This window comes from Phyllobates terribilis, unplaced genomic scaffold (genome assembly GCF_046119375.1).
Source record: "Phyllobates terribilis strain yellow unplaced genomic scaffold, ASM4611937v1 Scaffold_2__4_contigs__length_985480577, whole genome shotgun sequence".
Taxonomy (NCBI): domain Eukaryota; kingdom Metazoa; phylum Chordata; class Amphibia; order Anura; family Dendrobatidae; genus Phyllobates; species Phyllobates terribilis.
The window spans coordinates 864,452,041-864,477,734 of NW_027362762.1; the positions used below are offsets into that span (position 1 = coordinate 864,452,041).

General features: G+C 45.2%; 1 protein-coding gene across 5 annotated transcripts in view; it reads left to right on the forward strand.

Annotated features, from left to right (window-relative positions):
• The window catches only part of LOC141234485 (integrin alpha-E-like), a 356,506-nt gene that overhangs the window by 234,692 nt on the left and 96,120 nt on the right, over positions 1 to 25,694 (forward strand). For all 5 annotated transcript variants that reach the window (XM_073668020.1, XM_073668018.1, XM_073668016.1 and 2 more), the window contains exon 18: positions 17,134 to 17,204. In XM_073668020.1, the coding sequence (XP_073524121.1) occupies positions 17,134 to 17,204 (71 nt within the window). The remainder of the gene's footprint in view (positions 1 to 17,133; positions 17,205 to 25,694) is intronic.

Consider the following 25,694-nt stretch of genomic DNA (forward strand, 5'->3'; position numbering starts at 1 on the left):
GACACCTACTGCCGAAGTTCGGGTTTGCTCATCTCTAATAATGAAGTGAGCTGTATTATCTTGGTCACTGCCTATACACAGCATCACAGCTGATGACAAGCTTGCCATTTTTTCTCTATATTATGTGCATTGCACAAACGTTGCCCTGTGCTATCCTGCAGATCTCTGCATTTTTTCTCACTAATATTCTGGAAGGTTAATTAACTATCACTATGCTTAGTGATAGTTAATTAACCCAGGGATTTAATCTGACTGCCAGATTGGAGTCGGGAAGTGAATTTTTCCTCAATGATGTAAATTGGCCTGTACCGCATGTTTTTTTTTTGCCTTCCCCTGGATCAACGCTGCGGAATAGCTGCAGTGCACAAGAAATAGGCTGAACTGGATGGACGCTTGTCTTTTTTCGGCCTTATAAACTATGTAACTATGTAAGAAGCATAGATTTGTTGCAAGATCTATCCCAAATTTCAAAAAGTGTCCCCTGTAAAAACAAAAAACACAAACCTATCACTTAACATTATAATAAATGTTACATTTTTACATATTTTGTCTAACAAGGGCTAATCTTATGGCTAAAACTGGGTTCAAACAGCGTTTTCTCCTATGTTCAGTGGCTTCATCAGAACTTATGTACAAACCCCCCCAAAATGAAATTTGGGCATATGCGCCGATGGAGCCATTGACTGTAATGATGTAGGTAGAGTCAGAGTGTACTTTGTTGGGCACCCTTTTTGGCTGTACACGTCTATTGGAGGCTGGCAGCTGTAGGTAGTAGAATATGTCTTGCTGTCCGTCTTCATTAGGCATATATGGCCGAAAATGATCCACGACAGAGCACACTGTGACTCCTGTTACATCATTATTATAGTCAATGACCTCAAATCCCTTTTTTGGGGGTGGGGATTGGACATAAGCCCCGAAAGAGCCACTGAACGGTGGAGAAAATGCTGTGTGAACCAAGTCTAAGAATAAGTTATGACTACAATAATAAAATAATTGTTGACCTGAAAATTAATAACTTACAGTTAAAAATCTGTCTCCAAAAAAGAGAAGCATATGTGGTGGGACTTTACCAATTTCTAAAATATACACAAAAGATATGATCCCATGGGGTTGAGAACAAAGAAGTTACCCACCACAATGTACTCGGATGAGTTTATCCATTGCTGGGAAAATTTCAAATCGAAATATTCCCCTCAACCACATGTGTCCAATTATCGAGGAGGAAGAGAAAATGCTTGTAGATATATGTAAAACTATAACCACTTTGCAAGCGGAAGTTGCAATTGATAAAGCTCGTACACCAGCAACTTCATGGAGTTAGATAAATGAACTATTGAGGCTGTCACGTGGCCGCTGAGCCTGCAGAGAGCATTGAAAGAGGGAGTGTGCCATGCAGGAAACACTGGCCAATGGAAGCAGGCTGATGGCAGCGCTCATTGGCCAGTGTTCCTGTCATCCTACATGGCACACCTCAGAGGGGCAGAAGGGAGAGCCGGACAAGCACCTACCAAACTGAGCTGCAAGATAAACTGTGTGTGCTGATTCAGGATATAATATGATAGATGTGGTTCCTGTCCTTACTGTCTCAGCATCCTCCTGCTCTTGTCGGCAATCTCAGCAGAGAAGGAGAGTGGGGATATGTCTGCTGAGACAGTGCCTTTCTGACCAGTATAACCTGAGGAGGCTGCAGCTCAATTTGTACATCATTTCAGTTTCCTTCCAGCTATCCTATATAAAGCAGTGTGTGTACATAAGGCCCCGTTCACACTGCGTTTCTGAAGTACATCTGTGGTTTCTGTCTGAATCCCCTTGAATACGGGATTCAGATGAACCACCAATGGGTCTATAGACTGCAATGACATGAATGGAGTTCAAATGAACTTTGTTACCATCTTTATGTCTGAACGTGTCCATTTATTCAGACAAGCACAGAAGTGTAGCAGTGTGGCCCCTGGCAATGTCATGACATTGTTTGTCACCACAGCGCTGAAGCATATCAGTTTCAGACAAAACTATGAAGATTGCAGACCACCGGCATGAGATCACCGGGAGACACAGTGCTTTTGAATTGACAACTAAATGAGGCTGAAGAACTACCGGTATTTGTAGATCTGAAGCTTCTGTCAATCCAGCTCTATTTCACGCTCAACACCACCTCCTCCTGCCTGACTGACAGCCTCTAATCCTGTGTGACGTCAGGCAAAGAAGCCATCAGTAATGCAGGAGAAGGTGGCACTGTGCAGAGAATAGAGCTGGAGTGACCGAGGCTTCAGATCTACCATATTTATTTGCATATCAATTCAAATGCTGATTTCTCAGCAACGGAGGATTAGACTCGCCATGTAAAGGTATTGTTGGACTTGTTTTTGAAAAGACCTACATGCACTTGCCTTTTTGTAAGAACAATTTTTGGCCCATAGTTGTTGTGTTCTAGTACAGTCATTATATAGATTTGTCAGAGGGAGGGGGTCGCCTGGGGCTATGCCAAGCTTCATGTAATTTCTCGATTCCAACAATACAGGTCTCAATTTCACCTACTTTTACAATTCCACTTCAATAACTATTCTTGATAAAACATTTGTTTCAGATTTATGGATTTATATGATATGATAGACACATAGTCACATAGTCCCTGCACGAGTCATCCCCTTCTTCAACTCCTGACCCAGCTGCTCCGCTCTTACCCCCTGCTCGAAACCTTGCAGAGAGTAGAATTGTAGTTCTAATGATGACTCATGCAGTGAAAAGAGACTTCCTGTTTCTTCATAGAGCTTAGAAGGATGCAGCCAATCAGTTTTTAGTCACACAATGCCATAGACCTAATGGAAAACAGGATTAACTGCGTAGAAAAGCAAAATAAGCAATTGTAAGTACACAGGGCTGTATAATATGATGATTTCAATATATTAAGGCTAAGTGCACACGATGCAGAAATGCTGCATATTTTTTCCGCTTCTCCCTGGCAGGAAAAACTCATGCGGTTTTTACATGCATTTTTCCTGCCAGGTAGAAGCGTTTCTCAAGCGTTTTTGCATGCATTTCTGCATGCGGGTTATCAAGCGCTTTTCCAAGCAATTTTAGCATCAACTTGGTCACACTATATAAATCCATGCACCCGGCATGGATTTATATAGTGTGACCAAGTAATAGTTGAAAAAAAGAATAAAAATGTTAAAAAAAACAAACATTATACTTACCTTCCGATGGCCACCGGTGTTTTCTCCTCTGCGTCCGGTCTCTTGTATGGCTCGCGGTGGTGTGAAAGGACCTTTCATGACGTCATTTAGTCATGTGACAGGTCACGCGACCGCCGACGTCAGCGGTCGCATGACCTGTCACATGACTAAATGACATCATGGAAGGTCCTTTTAGACCTTCGCGAGCCATACAAGAGACCGGACACATCATACAGGAGACCGGGGGACATCGGAAGGTGAGTATATGTTTATTTTTTATTTTTAATTCTTTTTTTAACAGGTACCATGGTACCCAGGTCTGGATGAGAGTCTCCTCTTCTTCAGACCCGGCTACCATTCGCACATTGAATCGCTTAATATCCGCATGTGCACATGAAGTCATGTGGATATTAAGTGATTCAATGCAAGTCAATGGCGGCAATTACACTGCGTGTCCGCAAAATTAATGGACATGCTGCGGATTTTTCCGCAATGATAATCCGCAGCGGAAATTTCCGCAGCATTTGCACAGCACATGCGGACGGATTATCATTGGGGACCATGGGGCACGTATTACCAAATGATTTTTAAGCGTTTTCGCTGCGGAAATTCCTCTGCAATAACGCTTGAAAAACGCATAGTGGGCACGCAGCCTAAGAGGATAAAAACTTTGATGGGAGGAGTGCTTCTTTAATATAAACCCAGTCTTTGCAAATTCAATTAAAGAGCTCAGTATTGTAGCTGGAAATGCATAAGATTGTCTGCCATTCATGTTTCCTCTTGATGCCACATTGTAAAGTTTTTTTTAATGAGAATTGGACAAAGCTGAACTTTTAAAAGAAATCTGGATTGTTGGATATTCACTTCTATTCTAAAATCGTTAAATACAAAACATAAATTAAAAAAAAACACATGAAAAATTCACATTAAAACAATGTACTGTATATCTTCTTATTTTTAAAATGTTATGCTGTATTTCAAAAAGCAAAATACAAAAGCTAAAGGGTCAAAGGGCCAGCTATAATATCATCAATACCAGTATTTTCTTACTGGATGGCCAGAATGGACTCAAGGAGTGTTAACTGTCTACAGATTATGGAGTGCAAACTACCAGCCTTGCCCCAGCTACGCCACTGCATGTAGTCTCAGCATACCTTGAATTTGTTAAAGTACTATAACCCCTTGCCAAAACTGATACACTGTAGACTTGTATCATGTACTGTTCCTCATGCCCTGTACTGATACTAATTTGTTTGTTCAAAAATGTAAGTGGCTTACAATAAGTCTACATAATATGGTACCTATAGGTATTCAATGAAGCTAATCTCCCTTAATACAACGCTTGTCTGGAGGACACATACAGTAATGGTCGAAAGTGTTGGCACCATTGAAATTGTTCCAGAAAATGAAGTATTTCTCCCAGAAAATTATTGCAATTGCACAAGTTTTGTTATACACAGGTTTATTTCCTTTGTGTGTATTGGAACAACACAAAAAAAAACAGAGAGAAAAAGGCAAATTGGACATAATTTCACACAAAATCCCAAAAATGGGCTGGACAAAATTGTTGGCACTCTCAACTTAATATTTGGTTGCACAACCTTTGGAATAAATAACTGCAATCAATCGCTTCCTATAACCATTAACAAGCTTCTTGCACCTCTCAACTGGAATTTTGGACCACTCTTTTTTTGCAAACTGTTCCAGATCTCTCATATTTGAAGGCGCCTTCTCCCAACATTAATTTTAACATCTGTCCACAGGTGTTAAGTGGGATTTAGATCCAGACTCATTGCTGGTCACTTCAGAATTCTCCAGCGGTTTGTTTCCATTCATTTTTGGGTGCTTCTTGAAGTATGTTTGGGGTCATTGTCCTCCTGGAAGACCCATGACCTGATCCAGCTTTCTGACACTGGGCACTACATTGTGACCCCAAATCGTTGATAATCTACAGATTTCATGATGCCTTGCACACAGTCAAGAACCCAGTGCCAGAGGCAGCAGAACATCTCCAAAACATCTTTGAACCTCCACCATATTTAACTGTAGGTACTGTGTTCTTTTCTTTGTAGGCCTCATCCAATTTTGGGTAAACAGTAGAATTATGTGCTTTACCAAAAAACTCTATCTTGGTCTCATCTGTCCACAAGACACTTTCCCAGAAGGATTTTGGCATACTCACGTAAATTTTGGCAAACTGCAGTCTAGCTTTTTTATGTCTTTGCGTCAGCAGTGAGGTCCTCCTGGGTCTCCTGCCATAGTGTTTCTTCATTTCATTAAACTGTTGACGGATAGTTCGCACTGACACTGATGCACCCTGAACCTGCAGGAAAGCTTGAATTTCTTTGGAACTTGATTGGGGCTGCTTATCCACCATCCGGACTATCCTGCGTTGCAACCTTTCATCAATTTTTCTATGACGTTCAGGGAGATTAGCTACAGTGCCATGAGTTGTAAACTTCTTGATTATGTTGCGCACAGTGGACAAAGGAACATCAATATCTCTGGAGATGGACTTGTAACCTTGAGATTGTTGATATTTTTCAACAATTTTGGTTCTCAAGACAGTTCTTTTCTCCTCTTTCTGTTCTCCATGCTTAGTGTGGCACACACAGACACAAAATGCAAAGATTGAGTTTTCTCCCCTTTTTACCTGGTTTCAGGCATGATTTTCATATTGCCCACACCTGTTACTTGCCCCAGGTGAGTTTGAACGAGCATCAAATGCTTGAAACAAAGTTTTTTACCCACAATTTTGGAAAGGTGCCAACAATTTTATCTGACCCATTTTTGGGGTATTTTGTGAAATTATATCGAATTGCCTTTTTTCCTCAGTTTTTTTGTGTTGTTCCAATACACACAAAGGAAATAAACATATGGATAACAAAACATGTGCAATTGCAGTAATTTTTTTGGAGAAATAATTCATTTTCTGAAACAATTTCAAGGATGCCAACACTTTCGGCCATGACTCTATGCAGAGGCGCTTGTAGGGAGGGATTCTAGATCATGTTCCCCAGTGGCCAAGTGCCAAGGGGTACCTTTAATTACCAACCATACTGTTCCAAGATCAGTGTGGGGTAATTACTATAAACACTATTTGCCAAAGGCAACAAAAAACCCAACCTAAAGACCTTAAAATATAACTTTTATTTGACTAGTATAAAGGAATACAACTTTAAAAGTTTGCAGAGGTCAGTATAACAACTAGCTAACTATCGAGGATCCATTGATCTCTCATTTCATCTATCTGTATGACTACTATATATCCTAAGGTAAGCAAGATGCAGCCGCTACCTATACTATCCTATGCTTATGTATGACTTTTGTATGCTGACTACTGCCATTAAAACAAAACACAGAGCCTCCCCAACATGTTTCACCAGAGATCTGACGTCATCAGGGGATAGAGGCTAAATGAGCTGACGCATGGGCTGCCAGCCTTCTTAAGCCCTTTCACATGATACATCAAAAGATCATCCAATCATATGGCACCAATCATCTACCACTAGCAATCAGAACTCAAAGTCACAAGGTTGCACTGACCAATAGACTCCTCTATTTCCCAAGCCTGATCCTCTCTAGTTGGTCCAGCTACTTTGTCATTCATTCTTGCTATCCCAATCCAAATACGGGATAGTTCTCCCTTCTGCCCTCATTAACTACAACCTATAAGACAGCACTTCTCTTAGTCCCATTTACCAATCCTGGAGCTCCATAGACACTCGAGTACTTCCGGGTTTAGTGACTCCCCAGCCTGCAGCACTGCACTGCAAAACTGCAGGACCTGTGATGACATCAGCACTATGTGATCAGGGGGCGGAGCTGTACAGAGAAGTGATGAAGGACCTGTGATGACGTCAACCCCATGTGATCAGGGGGCGTAGCTCCGCAGAACAGTGGGGAAGAACCTGTAATGACGTCAGCACCGTGTGATGAGGGGGCGGAGCTCCGCAGAACAGTGGGGAAGAACCTGTAATGACATCAGCACCGTGTGATCAGGGGGCGGAGCTGTACAGAGAAGTGATGAAGGACCTGTGATGACGTCAGCACCATGTGATCAGGGGGCGGAGCTGTACAGAGTAGTAATGAAGGACCTGTGATGACGTCAGCCCAGTGTGATCAGGGGGCGGAGCTCCGCAGAACAGTGGGGAAGAACTTGTGATGACGTCAGCATCGTGTGATCAGGGGCGGAGCTCCGCAGAACAGTGGGGAAGAACCTATGATGACGTCAGCACCATGTGATCAGGGGGCGGAGCTCCGCAGAACAGTGGGGAAGAACCTGTGATGACGTCAGCACCGTGTAATCAGGGGGCGGAGCTCCGCAGAACAGTGGGGAAGAACCTGTGATGACGTCAGCATCGTGTAATCAGGGGGCGGAGCTCCGCAGAACAGTGGGGAAGAACCTGTGATGACGTCAGCACCGTGTGATCAGGAGGCGGAGCTCCGCAGAACAGTGGGGGGAGAACCTATGATGACGTCAGCACCATGTGATCAGGGGGCGGAGCTCTGCAGAACACTGGGGAAGAACCTGTGATGACATCAGCACCGTGTGATCAGGGGGCGGAGCTCCGCAGAACAGTGGGGAAGAACCTGTGATGACATCAGCACCGTGTGATCAGGGGGCGGAGCTCCGCAGAACAGTGGGGAAGAACCTGTGATGACGTCAGCACCGTGTGATCAGGAGGTGGAGCTCCGCAGAACAGTGGGGCAGAACCTGTGATGACATCAGCACTATGTGATCAGGGGGCGGAGCTGTACAGAGAAGTGATGAAGGACCTGTGATGACATCAGCACCATGTGATCAGGGGGCGGAGCTCTGCAGAACAGTGGGTAAGAACCTGTGATGACATCAGTACTATGTGATCAGGGGGCGGAGCTGTACAGAGAAGTGATGAAGGATCTGTGATGACATCAGCACCGTGTGATCAGGGGGCGGAGCTCCGCAGAACAATGTGGAAGAACCTGTGATGACATCAGCACTATGTGATCAGGGGGCGGAGCTGTACAGAGAAATGATGAATGACCTGTGATAACATCAGCCCCGTGTGATCAGGGGGCGTAGCTCCACAGAACAGTGGGGAAGAACCTGTAATGATGTCAGCACCGTGTGATCAGGGGACGAAGCTGTACAGAGAAGTGATGAAGGACCTGTGATGATGTCAGCACCGTGTGATCAGGGGGCGGAGCTCCGCAGAACAGTGTGGAAGAACTTGTGATGACATCAGCACCGTGTGATCAGGGGGCGGAGCTCAGCAGAACAGTGGGGAAGAACCTATGATGATGTCAGCACCGTGTGATCAGGGGGCGGAGCTCCGCAGAACAGTGGGGAAGAACCTGTGATGACATCAGCACCGTGTGATCAGGGGGCGGAGCTCCGCAGAACAGTGGGGCAGAACCTGTGATGACATCAGCACTATGTGATCAGGGGGCGGAGCTGTACAGAGAAGTGATGAAGGACCTGTGATGACATCAGCACCATGTGATCAGGGGGCGGAGCTCTGCAGAACAGTGGGTAAGAACCTGTGATGAAATCAGCACCGTGTGATCAGGAGGTGGAGCTCCGCAGAACAGTGGGGAAGAACCTGTGATGACATCAGTACTATGTGATCAGGGGGCGGAGCTGTACAGAGAAGTGATGAAGGATCTGTGATGACATCAGCACCGTGTGATCAGGGGGCGGAGCTCCGCAGAACAATGTGGAAGAACCTGTGATGACATCAGCACTATGTGATCAGGGGGCGGAGCTGTACAGAGAAATGATGAATGACCTGTGATAACATCAGCCCCGTGTGATCAGGGGGCGTAGCTCCACAGAACAGTGGGGAAGAACCTGTAATGATGTCAGCACCGTGTGATCAGGGGACGAAGCTGTACAGAGAAGTGATGAAGGACCTGTGATGATGTCAGCACCGTGTGATCAGGGTGCGGAGCTCCGCAGAACAGTGTGGAAGAACTTGTGATGACATCAGCACCGTGTGATCAGGGGGCGGAGCTCCGCAGAACAGTGGGGAAGAACCTGTGATGACGTCAGCACCGTGTGATCAGGGGGCGGAGCTGTACAGAGAAATGATGAATGACCTGTGATAACATCAGCCCCGTGTGATCAGGGGGCGGAGCTCCGCAGAACAGTGGGGAAGAACCTGTGATGACGTCAGCACCGTGTGATCAGGGGACGGAGCTGTACAGAGAAGTGATGAAGGACCTGTGATGATGTCAGCACCGTGTGATCAGGGTGCGGAGCTCCGCAGAACAGTGTGGAAGAACTTGTGATGACATCAGCACCGTGTGATCAGGGGGCGGAGCTCAGCAGAACAGTGGGGAAGAACCTATGATGATGTCAGCACCGTGTGATCAGGGGGCGGAGCACCGCAGAACAGTGGGGAAGAACCTGTGATGACGTCAGCACCGTGTGATCAGGGGGCGGAGCTCCGCAGAACAGTGGGGAAGAACCTGTGATGACGTCAGCATCGTGTGATCAGGGGGCGGAGCTCCGCAGAACAGTGGGGAAGAACCTGTGATGACATCAGCACCGTGTGATCAGGGGGCGGAGCTCCGCAGAACAGTGGGGGAAGAACCTATGATGACGTCAGCACCATGTGATCAGGGGGCGGAGCTCTGCAGAACAGTGGTGAAGAACCTGTGATGACATCAGGACCGTGTGATCAGGGGGCGGAGCTCAGCAGAACAGTGGGGAAGAACCTATGATGATGTCAGCACCGTGTGATCAGGGGGCGGAGCACCGCAGAACAGTGGGGAAGAACCTGTGATGACGTCAGCACCGTGTGATCAGGGGGCGGAGCTCCGCAGAACAGTGGGGGAGAACCTGTGATGACGTCAGCATCGTGTGATCAGGGGGCGGAGCTCCGCAGAACAGTGGGGGAAGAACCTATGATGACGTCAGCACCATGTGATCAGGGGGCGGAGCTCTGCAGAACAGTGGGGAAGAACCTGTGATGACATCAGCATCGTGTGATCAGGGGCGGAGCTCCGCAGAACAGTGGGGAAGAACCTGTGATGACATCAGCACCGTGTGATCAGGGGGCGGAGCTGTACAGAGAAGTGATGAAGGACCTGTGATGACGTCAGCACCATGTGATCAGGGGGCGGAGCTCCGCAGAACAGTGGGGAAGAACCTGTGATGACATCAGCACCGTGTGATCAGGAGGTGGAGCTCCGCAGAACAGTGGGGCAGAACCTGTGATGACATCAGCACTATGTGATCAGGGGGCGGAGCTGTACAGAGAATTGATGAAGGATCAGTGATGACATTAGCACCGTGTGATCAGGGGGTGGAGCTCCGCAGAACAGTGGGGAAGAACCTGTGATGACGTCAGCACCGTGTGATCAGGAGGTGGAGCTCCGCAGAACAGTGGGGAAGAACCTGTGATGACATCAGCACTATGTGATCAGGGGGCGGAGCTGTACAGAGAAGTGATGAAGGACCTGTGATGACATCAGCACCATGTGATCAGGGGGCGGAGCTCCGCAGAACAGTGGGGAAGAACCTGTGATGACATCAGCACCGTGTGATCAGGAGGTGGTGCTCCGCAGAACAGTGGTGAAGAACCTGTGATGACATGAGTACTATGTGATCAGGGGGCGGAGCTGTACAGAGAAGTGATGAAGGATCTGTGATGACATCAGCACCGTGTGATCAGGGGGCGGAGCTCCACAGAACAATGTGGAAGAACCTGTGATGACATCAGCACTATGTGATCAGGGGGCGGAGCTGTACAGAGAAATGATGAATGACCTGTGATAACATCAGCCCCGTGTGATCAGGGGGCGTAGCTCCACAGAACAGTGGGGAAGAACCTGTAATGATGTCAGCACCGTGTGATCAGGGGGCGGAGCTCCGCAGAACAGTGGGGAAGAACCTGTGATGACGTCAGCACCGTGTGATCAGGGGACGGAGCTGTACAGAGAAGTGATGAAGGACCTGTGATGATGTCAGCACCGTGTGATCAGGGGGCGGAGATGTACAGAGAAGTGATGAAGGACCTGTGATGACGTCAGCCCCGTGTGATCAGGGTGCGGAGCTCCGCAGAACAGTGTGGAAGAACTTGTGATGACATCAGCACCGTGTGATCAGGGGGCGGAGCTCAGCAGAACAGTGGGGAAGAACCTATGATGATGTCAGCACCGTGTGATCAGGGGGCGGAGCACCGCAAAACAGTGGGGAAGAACCTGTGATGACATCAGCACAGTGTGATCAGGGGGCAGAGCTCTGCAGAACAGTGGGGAAGAACCTGTGATGACGTCAGCACCGTGTGATCAGGGGGCGGAGTTACGCAGAACAGTGGGGAAGAACCTGTGATGACATCAGCACTATGTGATCAGGGGGCGGAGCTGTACAGAGAAGTGATGAAGGATCTGTGATGACATCAGCACCGTGTGATCAGGGGGCGGAGTTCTGTAGAACAGTGGGGAAGAACCTGTGATGACATCAGCACCGTGTGATCAGGGGGTGGAGCTCCGCAGAACAGTGGGGAAGAACCTGTGATGACATCAGCACTATGTGATCAGGGGGCAGAGCTGTACAGAGAAGTGATGAAGGACCTGTGATGATATCAGCTCAGTGTGATCAGGGGTCGGAGCTCCGCAGAACAGTGGAGCAGAACCTGTGATGACATCAGCACTATGTGATCAGGGGGCGGAACTCCGCAGAGCAGTGGGGAAGAACCTGTGATGACTTCAGCACCATCTGGTCAGGGGGTTGGAGCTCCGCAAAACAGTGGGGAAGAACCTGTGATGACATCAGCACTATGTGATCATGGGGTGGAGCTGTACAGAGAAGTGATGAAGGATCTGTGATGACATCAGCACCGTGTGATCAGGGGGCGGAGCTCCGTAGAACAGTGGGGAAGAACCTGTGATGACATCAGCACAGTGTGATCAGGGGGTGGAGCTCCACAGAACAGTGGGGAAGAACCTGTAACGACGTCAGCACCGTGTGATGAGGGGGCGGAGCTCCGCAGAACAGTGGAGAAGAACCTGTGATGACGTCAGCACCATGTGATGAGGGGGCGGAGCTCCGCAGAACAGTGGGGAAGAACCTGTGATGACGTCAGCACCGTGTGATCAGGGGACGGAGCTCCGCAGAACAGTGTGGAAGAACCTGTGATGACATCAGTACTATGTGATCAGGGGGCGGAGTTGTACAGAGAAGTGATGAAGGACCTGTGATGATATCAGCACCGTGTGATCAGGGGGCGGAGCTCCGTAGAACAGTGGGGAAGAACCTGTGATGACATCAGCACCGTGTGATCAGGGGGCGGAGCTCCGCAGAACAGTGGGGAAGAACCTTTGATGACGTCAGCCCCGTGTGATCAGGGGGCAGAGCTCCGCAGAACAGTGGGGAAGAACCTGTGATGACGTCAGCACCATGTGATCAGGGGGCGGAGCTCCGCAGAACAGGGGGGAAGAACCTGTGATGACATCAGCACCGTGTGATCAGGGGGTGGAGCTGTGCGGAGAAGTGATGAAGGACCTGTGATGACATCAGCACCGTGTGATCAGGGGGTGGAGCTGTGCGGAGAAGTGATGAAGGACCTGTGATGACATCAGCACTGCGTGATCAGGGGGCGGAGCTCCGCAGAACAGTGGGGAACAACCTGTGATGACGTCAGCATCGTGTGATCAGGGGGCGGAGCTGTACAGAGAAGTGATGAAGGACCTGTGATGACGTCAGCCCATGTGATCAGGGGGCGGAGCTCCACAGAACAGCGAGGAAGAACCTGTAATGACGTCAGCACCGTGTGATCAGGGGGCGGAGCTGTACAGAGAAGTGATGAATGACCTGTGATGACATCAGTACCGTGTGATCGGGGGCGGAGCTCCGCAGAATAGTGGGGAAGAACCTGTGTTGACACTGTTCTGCAGAATGATACCTCTGTTTGACTGCATCATTTCCAGGTCGCATGACGTATGTCCGCATGCGCACATCCACTGATCACTCCACCAATCACGTTCTGAGGGGATAACCTTTCACAGGTCACTTTATGAGATCCAATGTGCCTGCGTTAACTCCGATACACAGGAAAGAGCATACAAATGCGCATGTCTCGATATCTCTGTCACCCATTTTATACATAAAAAGATTATATCTTTTATACAGGGTAGGAAATAAGGAAGATTTATTATTATGTATAACGCAAGATAGAACAGTTTGAATCTCATCTGTCAATAATCATAAGTGTAATCTTGTCATAAAAGACAATGTACGAGGGTCAGTCAATAAGTAATGCCTCCTATTTTTTTTCTCCTTTTAATTGGCAAGAAATTCAAATGCAATTACATAGGTTGAAAACCACAACATTAACGATTAATTTGTCTCTTTTCAATATAATCTCCATCCATTTCCACAGTCTTGGTCCACCGTTTAACAAGGGCATGTATTCCAGCATGGTAAAAAGCATTCTTTGGACCCACCGTGCACAAACTTTTCTGTATCCCAGTTGTCCAATAATTCTCATCACACTGCCTTTACTGAGGCAAATAATGCCACACAATTCATCTGCAGTCACCTGGCGGTCACCACGAATGATGTCATTGACTCGCTGAATGTTGCTTGGAGTCATTGCGGTTACTGGCCTGCCACTCCCCATTTTGTCAGCCATCAGTGATGGCCCTTCAGCTGTGTTACAGCGACGAACCCATCGTCTAACAGTACTGACATCCACTGTTGCATCACCGTACACATTTTTCAGTCTCTCATGAATTCGAATGGGCGTTTCACCTTCTGCATGCAAGAATTCAATCACAGAACATTGTCTAATACGAACATCGATGTCAGCCATTTTGCAAACGGATACAGTCCTGCCACCTGTTGGTGCAGGAAGTTGCAATTGCTGTGGATTGGAGAAGAAGGTTTGAGGAATTGTGCCAAATTCGAATATTTAACATAACTACCTTATTTAAGGAGAAAAAAAATAGGAGGCATTACTTATTGACTGACCCTCGTAATTGACAATGTAAAATTGATATAACTGTAATACTGTCAGAAAATGACAATGAGGAGTCACTATAATAGTGAACCAAATAAAGTGCACATCAAATCCCTTCACTACAAAAAACATACATGATCTAACAAGAGTCTCCTCAGTGCAAATAAATCATACCACAATTAATACCAATAATCATAATAGAAGCCATATCATGATGTCAAGTGTGGCACCCCAGGAGTCCGGTTGCCACAGTGGCATTGCCTCCCTCACAAGGGGTGATGCCATGCCTTTAAGCAAGGAGGGGTCCCCTAATCAGGTTTTGCTAGCATACAACACTTTCCTGGCTCCAGACCAGCAAGGGGAGCTCCTCCCCTTAGCAACTGGGATCTGGAGGCGGGGTTAGTTAGTGTGAGGAGAACAGAGAGGAGTTGAAGTCAGGACGTCGACGAGGAAAGACCTAGGGAGTGGAGCTGCACGGCAGCTCACCCCAGAGGAAAGCGCAGAAGAACCTGACACCGGAGTCCGAGGTTGTGGGGCACTGAAGGCCCAGCAGCAGAAACCGGAGGGCAGGAGACTGCAGGTCTCCTGGCCCCATCAGGCCACCCGGAGGCTCAGCAGCACATAGGGCCCAGCACCGCCACCTGGGAGCGACACTCCAGGAAGGCCCGAGCTGCCTGCCATACGGGTGAGCACAAAGACGTTTTACTCAAGGACGAGGGCCGCAGCACAGCTACAAGCAGCAGGGCCAAAGAGATTAACGCAAAGAGAAGGCCTCCAACTTCACCTGGCGAGGTGGATTCCCAACTTGCTTCCAGCCCGCCCCGACCTCTACTACCAGCTAGTACCCGTGCCCCGGTCTGCCTAACCACCGCAAGTAAAGATAAGAGGAAACCACCATTAAGTTGTGGACTGATTATTAACGGCTCCATCCTCTGCACTACACCGCACAGCAACATCTATAAAATCACTACTTCCTGCACTGGAGCTAAGCTCTGCCTGTGGAGAGCTGAACCAACTCTGCTGCGTCATCATCAGCTCCAGAGGTTCTGCACCGCAGCGGCGGCTCCAAATAGCCGCATTCCACAGGTGGCATCACAAACATTATATATAAACTATATTCCCTTTTCTTTATTCCCCTTTTATTGACCGCCCTGGGTCACAGACCGGATCACCGCCACTGTGACATCTCCCAGCATCAACCGGCCCGGCTACCGAGTACTCCACGGCCCAGGGGGCGCGTCACAAGCACAGCCCATATATACTATAGACTTATTCCATAACGTTATTTCATTATCCATTAATGTTGATGGCAGGACAACAAACCATTATTCCTCATAAACTCAATACTCTGGCAATAATCATAAAAAAATAAAAAAAAAATTATAAAAATAGACAATACTGAATGCAAAGAGATAAAATAGTCACCCATTCAATCGGGAAGGAAAGCGGAAAAGGAGAAACCCTCGTTTAGGCCATAAGGACTGCATGATCTTAATCTGTACATCCACCTACTCTCTTCTTGAAGCAGAATTTTGTCTAAATTGCCTCTACGGAGTCCCAACACTAGATGTCTAATACACCATACCTAATGTCTAAAGGATTATGGGTGTGTACATTTCTCATATGAGTCGACAAAGGTGTATCTACACAGGTATTAGTTGACCTTATATGTTTTGAAATCCTTCTCCTTAATGCCTGAACCATTTTTCCAATATACAACTTGGGACAGAGGCACATTATTGCATAAATTTCCCCTTTTGTCTTACAACAGATGTTACCTCTCACAAAATATTCCTTATTATCCACTGAATTAATAAATTCCTTCGTTACGGGCAAATATCTGCAGAAAGTACACGTGCCACAAGGGTGTGAACCCCCTATCATTCTTCTAGAATCTTGTAGAACTGTCCTCCGATACCATGAAATGACTGGGTGTCAGAAATTCTCTCCGATTTTTGCCTCTCCGATAGGTTACAGATGAAAACTCCCCAATGATATCCTTCAAATCCGAATCGGCCTTTAAAATTGGCCAATATTTCTGTAAGATGTTGTAGGTCTCTGTGGCTCTATCATCATGCGTTCCTCTGAATCTGATGGTTGTCTTCTCCATCTTATCAAGGGGCCTGACATCCAACAATTTATCCCTACTGGTCCCTTTAGCCCTGTTAAAGGCTTTATACAACACTTTCTTAGGGTATCCACTAGAGGAGAATCTCCAAAACAATTTTTGACTTTCTCTGTCAAAGGTAGTTTCACTAGAACAATTACTTGCCCTAAGGTACTGACCAACTGGTATTCCGGCTTTCAAAGATGGAGGGTGCCAGCTTTCCCAGTGCAAAAGATTATTTGTCGAAGTCGGCTTCCTATAAATATCTGTATGTAAATTTCCTCCGGTATCAATAGAGATAGACAGGTCCAAAAAATTGATCGTTTGATGTCCAATTTCTTGTGTAAAGTGCATTCCAATCTTGTTATTGTTAAGGATAGATACAAAGTCAGAAAATAAAAGTGCATCACCATCCCACAAAATCAAAACATCATCAATAGTTGATAGTTATCTAGTTGTTATACTGACCTCTGCAAACTTTTAAAATTATATTCCTTTATACTAGTCAAATAAAAGTTATATTTTAAGGTCTTTAGGTTGTTTTTTTTTGTTGCCTTTGGCAAATAGTGTTTATAGGAGGTAACTTTAAACCCGGTTACTTAGATACAGCAAACCAGCAGCCAATTGCATCTTTGCCCTGGGTGAAGGAAAGCTTTGCTACAAACTGGCTACTATTTTCTAATCTATGAAGTTAGTGTCATTGCTATTTTATTACACGGTATATTAATTGCTGCTGAAAGACGCCTGCAGATGCCATTTAGACCTTGAACAAAGCAACTTGTATCGCTACTGCCAAATCTGGGGTGAATCTTATCACAAGTATTGAAGAGGATATATATCATCAGCATCTTGTGTTATTCTGATATTTGACTTACATACTGTATCTTACTCGTTTTAGGACAAGGCCAAGTGCGTAGAGTCGTCCCATATCCAATTGTTTCCCAAGCCAGAAATTCAGACAGTTTGTTGGTAAGTGATAACAATCACTGCTGCATTATTTAAGATCAGCCTGGAAGGTTTTTCCTTAAGGTGCATTCACACTTTTTTTATCATTGTTTTTTGATCATGATGTGTCTGTTCATTTTTTGGAGAGGGCTTGTGCATATATGCAGCAATCAATTAGAAAATGCAGAGCAACAAAGTAGCTACCCATTTGAATACTTTTTGATGCATAGGATAATAGGTTGTTAAAGTGAATCTGTCAGCCCAAACTGGCAATATAAACTAAGCACACAGCCTTATAGGCGATATATAACCCCTATAAATATTGCACCTTTAGTGTTCTAATAGCCGCCTCCATTCTCCATACAGAAATTGAAGTTTAAAAAAAAACATTTTCTAATTAGGGTGTTTAGTGCACCCTTGGTGTGGCCAAGAGGCTCAGTGAACTGTTCCACCCACTGGTTTTGCACGTGCACACCTCTCTCACTGATGATTGATCGACCTGGGTTGCCTAAGCTTTCTCTGCAGACAATGCTTGCTCCAGTCAGGTTAGCACTCTCAATCACCACTGAAGGAGGCAGGAATATGCAATCTAGTCAGTTAAACAGTGCACTTAGCTTCTTGGCCATACCAAGGGTGCACCAAGCATCCTAAATAGTCTTTTTTTTAATCAGACTTAAGTTTCTACAAAGCAGGGGCAGTAATTAGAGCACTAAAGGTGCAATTTTCAGTAGGGAGTATATCCCCTATCAGTTTGGGGTGACAGACTCCCTTTACACTTTGCAGCACTACCTGCTGCAATGTACAGTCTTATGCCTCATTCAAACGATCATATTTAAATAGATACGTGAAAAAAATGGAACAGGTGTCATCAGTGTTGGTGGCAGTGTCATGGAGGTGGCAGTGTTATGCTGTGGTGATGCTTTTCTTCAGCAGGTCAGAGTTGATGTGAAGATGGAGGGAGCTAAATACAGGGCAATACTGAAGGAAAACCTGTTAGAAGCTGCAAAAGACTTGAGACTGGGGCATCGTTTACTTTCCAGCAGGACAGAGACCTTAAACATACTACAATAGCTACAATGGAATGGTTTAGATTAAAGCATGTGCATGTGTTTCAATGGCCCAGTCAAAGTCCAGACCTAAATCTTATTGAGAATCTTTGGAAGCACTTGAAAATTACTGTTCACAGACACTCTCCACTAAAATCTAACTGAGCTAGAGCTACAAAGTATTGACTCAAGGGGCTGAATACAAATGCAAATCATAATTTTCAGATTTATAGTTGTGAAATATTTAGAAAACCATGTATCATTTCCTTTACACTTCACAAATACTTGCTACTTTGTGTTGGTATGTGTGACGATACAGCTTCTAATCTTAATCAGCCAAACTCTAGATTTGTTAAGCCAAGAGAGATACCCTATTGTGTTTGTGTTGACTTGTGAATGTATGTGTATTTCTGTGGCTGGTCAAGAAGGCCATACTATTTGTATAACCCTGAATGTTGTCTTCTCTTGGTTCAGAAACAATGATGTTTATTTACAAGAGCCCCCTGCTATACCAACTATGTAAATTAATTAGCTCAAACAATAAGACCTGAGTGAGCCCCCTACACCTTTGCCTCTGACCTGTGACCGATGACCTTAGCCACATATGTAAATATAAAAAAGAGTTTTTCTATCCTGCTGCAAAGAGATTTGACACAGGGAATTGAAAGAGACTTTACAATGAGAATCAAAGATCACAGACTCTCTCAGACCATCAGCTTGGAAGCATGGCATTAACCAAAGAGACACAGATTTGGATTCTACATGATTCCAGCTTAAGAGTATATGGACCTGACTGGAAAGATACGGATCTGCTCCACTGACCATCGTAGAGCCCGTGGATACATTTGGGGAGACCAGGTTGGGTTGATGAAGTCACCTGGCCCCATGGATATGTTGTTTGGGGTTGCCAGGTGGGACCCTCCAGTCACTTGGAACCCATGGCGACATTCGTTGAAGCCAGATTAGGACCAGCCGGTCATCTGGCCCCATGGAAACTCTCGGAGAGGCCAGGGTGGGACCCTCGGGTCTCTTGGCCTTGTACCTTGATAGACTGCTAGCTTCCTAAGCTTGCCGCAACCTCCTCTCTGTGGGGGCCCACCAGAATCAGGGGGAAAACTGGTTGAGGTAGTTGGCCCTGGAAGTCCCAAAGTCGCAGCTGTTCTGTCTCAGGCGGGCCAGCAGAAGGGTGAGGAATGTGTAATGTTATACCATCTTGGGCATTTGCTGGGACTGTTCTATGTGTTTATTGTCCATTTTGTGGTTCAATAAAGTATTGCCACTGTTTTACCCTCACCATGTGTTGTCTGAGTAGTATTACGCCCACGGAAGACCCGTGTCTTCACAGTATGTAAGGGACCCTTAGTGCCGAGGTTTGCTTTGTGGTCCCAAAAGAGCCTGTTGGGGTACCCCTGAGTGTGTGTGCACGATCGGGGGTTTGCTGTTTACCCCTTTTCAGGCAACAAGTGTTTTGATGGTACGAAGACCTTGTAATTATTCGATCAATCATTGAGTACAGGATCCATTTTAAAGAGATTAAAACTTCTTTATAGGAACTCTTCAAACAGGATTTCAACAACTAACAAACAGGAACTAGCTTCCTATGTGCCCATATAACTCCTCCCAACCTGGGCTGGCACTAACAGTTAACCCTGACACTTCTAACTATGAAAATTGCAACACATGAAAATAAATCACATAAAACAGTAAGTCAATACAATAATATAGGAGAAGTCTTCAGAGTGGGTCTTTAGATGACTTCTCCACCTTTTTGAAGGCACTGCATTTTCTGACATTGTATTAGTTTTAAGGTGTAAATCTTTGAGTAAAACTATGTATGTATTTGGATTTTAACTACAGTATGTATTGTTTTTCATGGATCCCTTTTCCTCTTGACATATTACCCATATATTTTGATATATCTGTCATTGACTTCCACTTTTTCGTGGTTTCATGACAATTATGTGGCCAAACTTAGTGTGAGTTGCTAGGAAGTTTTGCAGTTTTACAAGATGGGATACCCTAGGCCGGGAACACTTCCTGTACAAGTTTGCATGTAGTTCTGAAGATTCTGTTGCAATAGTAACATTTCAAGAAGATTTTACTACATCTGTCATCCACATTATCACAGAAAAAAAATCTACAAACTGAAGTGATGCAGTTAAGAACCCGACACGTAGCAGTTTTGTGAAAAGAATGCAGCATGTGTGAATCTTTTCCTCTATATCACTTCTCATAGACTAGTTTCTTTAAAGAGAATCTGTCACCAGGTTTTTGCTATGTGGTCTGACAGCAGAATGAGGTAGGGACAGAGATCCTGATTCCCGCAATGTGTCACTTAGTTTACAGGGTGCAGCAGTTGTTATAGAGTCCCGGATTTCTTTTCTACAGATGTAGCAGAGCTCGAAATGCTGAGCTTTATATAACTCCGCCCACACCACTGATTGGCAGTTTTCTGTGTACACTGTATATTGGCAGAAAGCTGCTAATCAGTAGTGGTAGTCTGGCTGTACTAGCATGCTTGGGGAACTTTGTCCTATAGTGATAATCTCCTGCTGATGAAACACTGATTGTATTGAAACAGAAAATCACATCCCAGTAAGTGACACATCATTAGAATTAGTGTCTCTGCCCCTACATCATGCTGCTCTCAGATTACATAGAAACAACCTGGTGATAGATTTCTTTTAGTTACATCATTGCTGCTTTCTAGCACTGTAGTGTTGGGTTTTATGGAATTTCATTAATTGAAAAGTAGATTAGTACTGGCAGTGTCTTTTGTTCTTAGGTCTTTATTATTACTTATTAATTATTAGTGCCAAAATGCTGCATTCAATCTTTTACGAGTCAATGTTTACTTTAGGAATATTATATTTCATTATATGTATATTTCCCCACAGCCCACCCCATACAATACATTCAAAGGTAGATAGCGTCTAGTATGAGTTTATCTACAGGTACAGCTGTCAGTAAGCACTGTTTGAGTGGGAAAGTACAGAATCAAGCAAAAAGATTTTCAGGTCCCTGGTCCAGATGCAATGTGGGTAGTCTGTGGCTACCAGATCCGAGCCCTCCACACCCCCTCCTAACTGCTGGTATCACTAGTGCCTGTTCTGTAGTAAGCCCAGCAATGTTATCATTGCGGCATGAAGCACACATGATGTTCCTCCAGGCCTACCACTCAGAAGAAGCGCCGGGGATGCAGACAAGTAAGAAAAGTTTCAGAGAACTTTGGTCTGGCGGCCATGGACTGCTAATGGGGTCACTGGACCAAGGTCCTATGAATCTTTTTGCTCAACTCTTCTTTGAGAAGTTGGACAGCTGGTACACAATGTCTCACAGTCTTATATAACAATAAACTTTTAAGATGTTTTCCTGCTATTGTAAAGTGATGGCTAGAACATGAGTGGTGATATTCTGATTTATATAGTCACAATGTTGGGGAAATTCAGTTGCGTCTTTAGGCTATGTGCCCACGATGCAGAAATGAAGCAGAAAATTTCTGCAGCGTTTCTGCATGTAAATACGCTTGCGGATTTTACAAGCGTTTTTGATGGGTTTTTGCAGTGTTTTTACATGCGGATTTGACTTGCGTTTTCCAAATGCATTGGGACCTCAAATCCGCATGCAGAAACGCACAAATAATGGACATGCTGCTGATTTTTCCGCTGCGGAAAATTCCGCAGCATGGGCACAGAACATGCAGATTTTCATTGGGGATCATGGGGCACGGATTACAAAGCGTTTTGCAAGCGTTTACGCTGCGGAAAATCCGCATAAAAAATGCTTGAAAAACGCATAGTGGGCACGCAGCCTTGAACTTTTTCCTGAACAGCAATTACAACTGGGATGTAATTCCTTCACAAATGCTGATGTTAACTTTGTTCTTGTGAATAGTGATGAATTGATCTCTGTGGTCAGACCCCAACAAATGTGGCATATTATAGCAATGTGTAACACATTTATAAGACAAAAAAACAAATAAAATGGCTGGCAGCACAATATGTAATAAGGCAGACACAGACAGAAGAAGCAAAAACAAAATATGTGCCATTTGCAGTCTAATAGTTTAAAATCTGTCAGCAGGTTTTTGCTATGTAATCTGAGATCACCATGATGTAGGGGAAGAGACCCTGATTCCAGCGATGTGTCACTTACTGGGCTGTGTTCTGCTGTTTCAATACAATCAGTGTTTTATCAGCAGGACATTATCACTACATCACAACTGGCCTCATGCCTGCTAATCCAACCATGCCTCCAGCACTGATTATCAGCTCTCTGTCACTAACAATGTACCCAGAAAGCTGTAGTGTGGGCGGGTTATACACAGCTCAATGACTGAGCTCTGCTACATCTGCAGCAGAGAAAACTGTGACTATCAGAACTGCTGCACCCAGTAAGCTAAGTGACACATTGCTGAAATCAAGGTCTCTGCTCCTACATCATGCTGCTGTCAGATTATATAGTAAAAACCCACTGACGGATTTCCTTTATCTCGTATGTCCCCCACAAATGAAGATGCACATATTACCTTCAACCAACAGGATGTATACCATAGAACTTCTCTGTGAGCGTTTATTTTATCTCATTTGACGGTGGCTAATTAATACTCGGCTGCCCCCTCAGAGACTTTCTGTGGCATATGGCCAGTTATACCGGGTGACATAACTTTGGAACAGAAGGTCACAGAAAGAAAATAAAAACTGTTCCAGAATCAGTGGGCAGCACTAATTGGAGGAGGTACTCACTTTAAACAAAGGTCTTCTTTGGTTTAGTTGTTCACTAAAATCATCTCTCTGTGGTTGCAATGCTCACTACAAATGTCCAAACTACATTACCAATTTACATCATCTACATTTACATCAGAGATTCAGGAATTAGATTTCTTTGGCCAAATGGTCACATAGTAGTCTGAGATCACCAGTGACAAGCACTGACTGAAGTGGTGTAAAGCATATATATATTTTTTGGATCAAATTTTCATCATTGTTTGGTCAGGGTGTCAGTGTTATGGGTCAGTATTTTACATCAGTATTTGTAATGACGCGCCCCCCTGGGTCGTGGGGTACTCGGTAGCCGGGCCGGTCGTTGCTAGGGGAGATGTCACAGTGGCGGTGACCTAGTCCGTGACCCAGGGCGGTCAATAAAAGGGGAATTTGGGAAAGGGGATTATAGTTTTTATATAAAGTTTGTGACGCCACCTGATGTATGCGGCAAAAGGGAACCGCCGCTGCGGAGCTGGTCCTCTGGAGCCGATGTTAGTGCAGCAGAGTTGGTTCAGCTCTCCACAAGCAGAGCTTAGCTCCAGGGCAGGAAATGGTGATGTTATAGATGTTGCTGTGCAGTGTAGTGCAGGGGATGATGGCACAGTAATAATTCGCAGAGACAGTGGGGTGCAGTCTTCAGGGTTTTACTCACGATTTTTAGACTCCAAGTTACCAGGGCCAGGGTAACTTCCCACGTCGCCCTGTGCTCACTCAGGGAGGGGTTCAGCAAACCCGCAGGTACCCCCGGAGTACATAATGGGACCCCCTTCTGTGTGTTCCTTCTGGCCGTCTTCTTGCACCTCACACCGAGTGTCCTAAGCCAGTGACTACGGACCTTGTCAGGCGACGTCTTCTCTGTTCCCTGGGTCCTCTATGGCCACCTTTTTGGTGAGTTAGATGTGGCTTTTGGCTGCACCACCTGAAATGCTGCACCCTCCGGTTACCTAGTTGAGACTTGAAGAACTCTGCTAGTTTAGGGGCCGGTCCCCTTCTGCGGCTCAATCCCTCCACCGCCTGGTAGAATCGGGCGTACAGGTGGCCTCCAGCACTGCCCGTACCCCTGGGATCCTTTCTGCTTTACTGGAGCCTTCCTTCCTGATCCTCTCCTCTCTTCTTTCTGTCCTGGGCCTCTCTCACTAGGCCCTCCTCCTGAGCAGAGCTCCTGCTGATCTCCTGCTCCACACACTCTCTTCCTCTCACTGAAGTCATCAGACTGACCACCCCTCACAAGATGGCTTCCCCTTTTTATATCCTCCTTCTCAAGTGCTCCCCTAATCTTCTTCCTCTACCCACACCAACTACATGGTTTTCCCTACTTTGGTTCCCCACACTCCAGCCAGGGACAGGGCTCACCAGGAGAGCGACGCATCTTGCCCCTCCTGCTGGTCTGAAGGCGGATCCCTGCGAGACTGTCTCCATATTCCTGAAACATTCATGTAAGTGTATTGTTTGGACTTCATTGATGCTGATTGTTCATGCATGATTCTAATGAGTACTTATCGTTTTAAGCGCTGTCTTGATAAATTGGAATAGTCTGACTTAATAATTTGACTGATGGAAACTTACTTTTACACTTGTAATCAATTTATTGGTACTTCTATCAGTCATATTTTCATGAACTCTTTGAGAATTTTGCAATCCATAGCACATTGCTGAATGGAAATTCTGCACTTATATATATTTCTAAAAACTGTGGATTATATATTTATAATATTTTCTATGGGGACAATAATTATTTGATTAATACTTGACCTATCTATGTGTATAGCGGTAATTGACACTATAATATTATATTTATTGGTCTTATGTTTACATCACCCTTCCCCCTTTTTTTCTTGTGCAATAGTGCAGTGTTTTCTGTATTAACATTGTGATTCATTAATTGGATGACTTCTTGCATGGGATCAACATGCCACTGCTTTTTTATGGTTTTTATTGAAGTTTTTAAATTTGATGTAATAAAAATAAATAATTTTTAAATATTATTTGTTTTACATCCTCTTTTCAAAAATCTGGTTTACGTAAACGCAGGTTTTTATGGGTATTGAAAATCTTTATTGAGGTGGTTTATGTTTATGACCTTTTTGATGGTCTGGAGTAGTGTAGTGTTGGATGCAGGTGTTAGGGTCCCGAGCAGTACTCCTTCCTTACCTGAGAGTGAGATACCACACCTCTGGCTGAGATGCACTACCTCTGTGGCGACTGAACCCGCAGGGGCGCCACAGTAAGCCAAAACCAGGAGAGGAACAATCAGAGGAAAAGTATAATAGAAACAAGTCACCACTTCTGTATTTATCACCCACTCCTGGTTTTGGCTTACAAATACTGATATGTAGGTCAGCAAGGTGAGTGGTGTAAATAAAACTTAACTTTTAATAAGTCTCGAGTTAAAACTAACAAAGTAACACACACATCAATAAAAACATCAACAGTTCCTGATTTTATTCTAGACAGATCACAGTAGTGGACAAAATGAATCAAAAGATATTTAAATTAATTCAGTGCCAGAAACCTTACGTGGCAGTGGTCATAGAAGTTAGAAAGCACTGCTAATAGACAGATGGGTCCATGAGACCATAGAGTGCTTTTAGATACATAAGGATGGACGGTTAGTGCTGATCTATAAAATGTAAGCATGGAACAATCTCACCAAGTAGTTTCGTCCGAGACAGGAGACCTCTTTAAATTAGGAAACTTTGAAATAT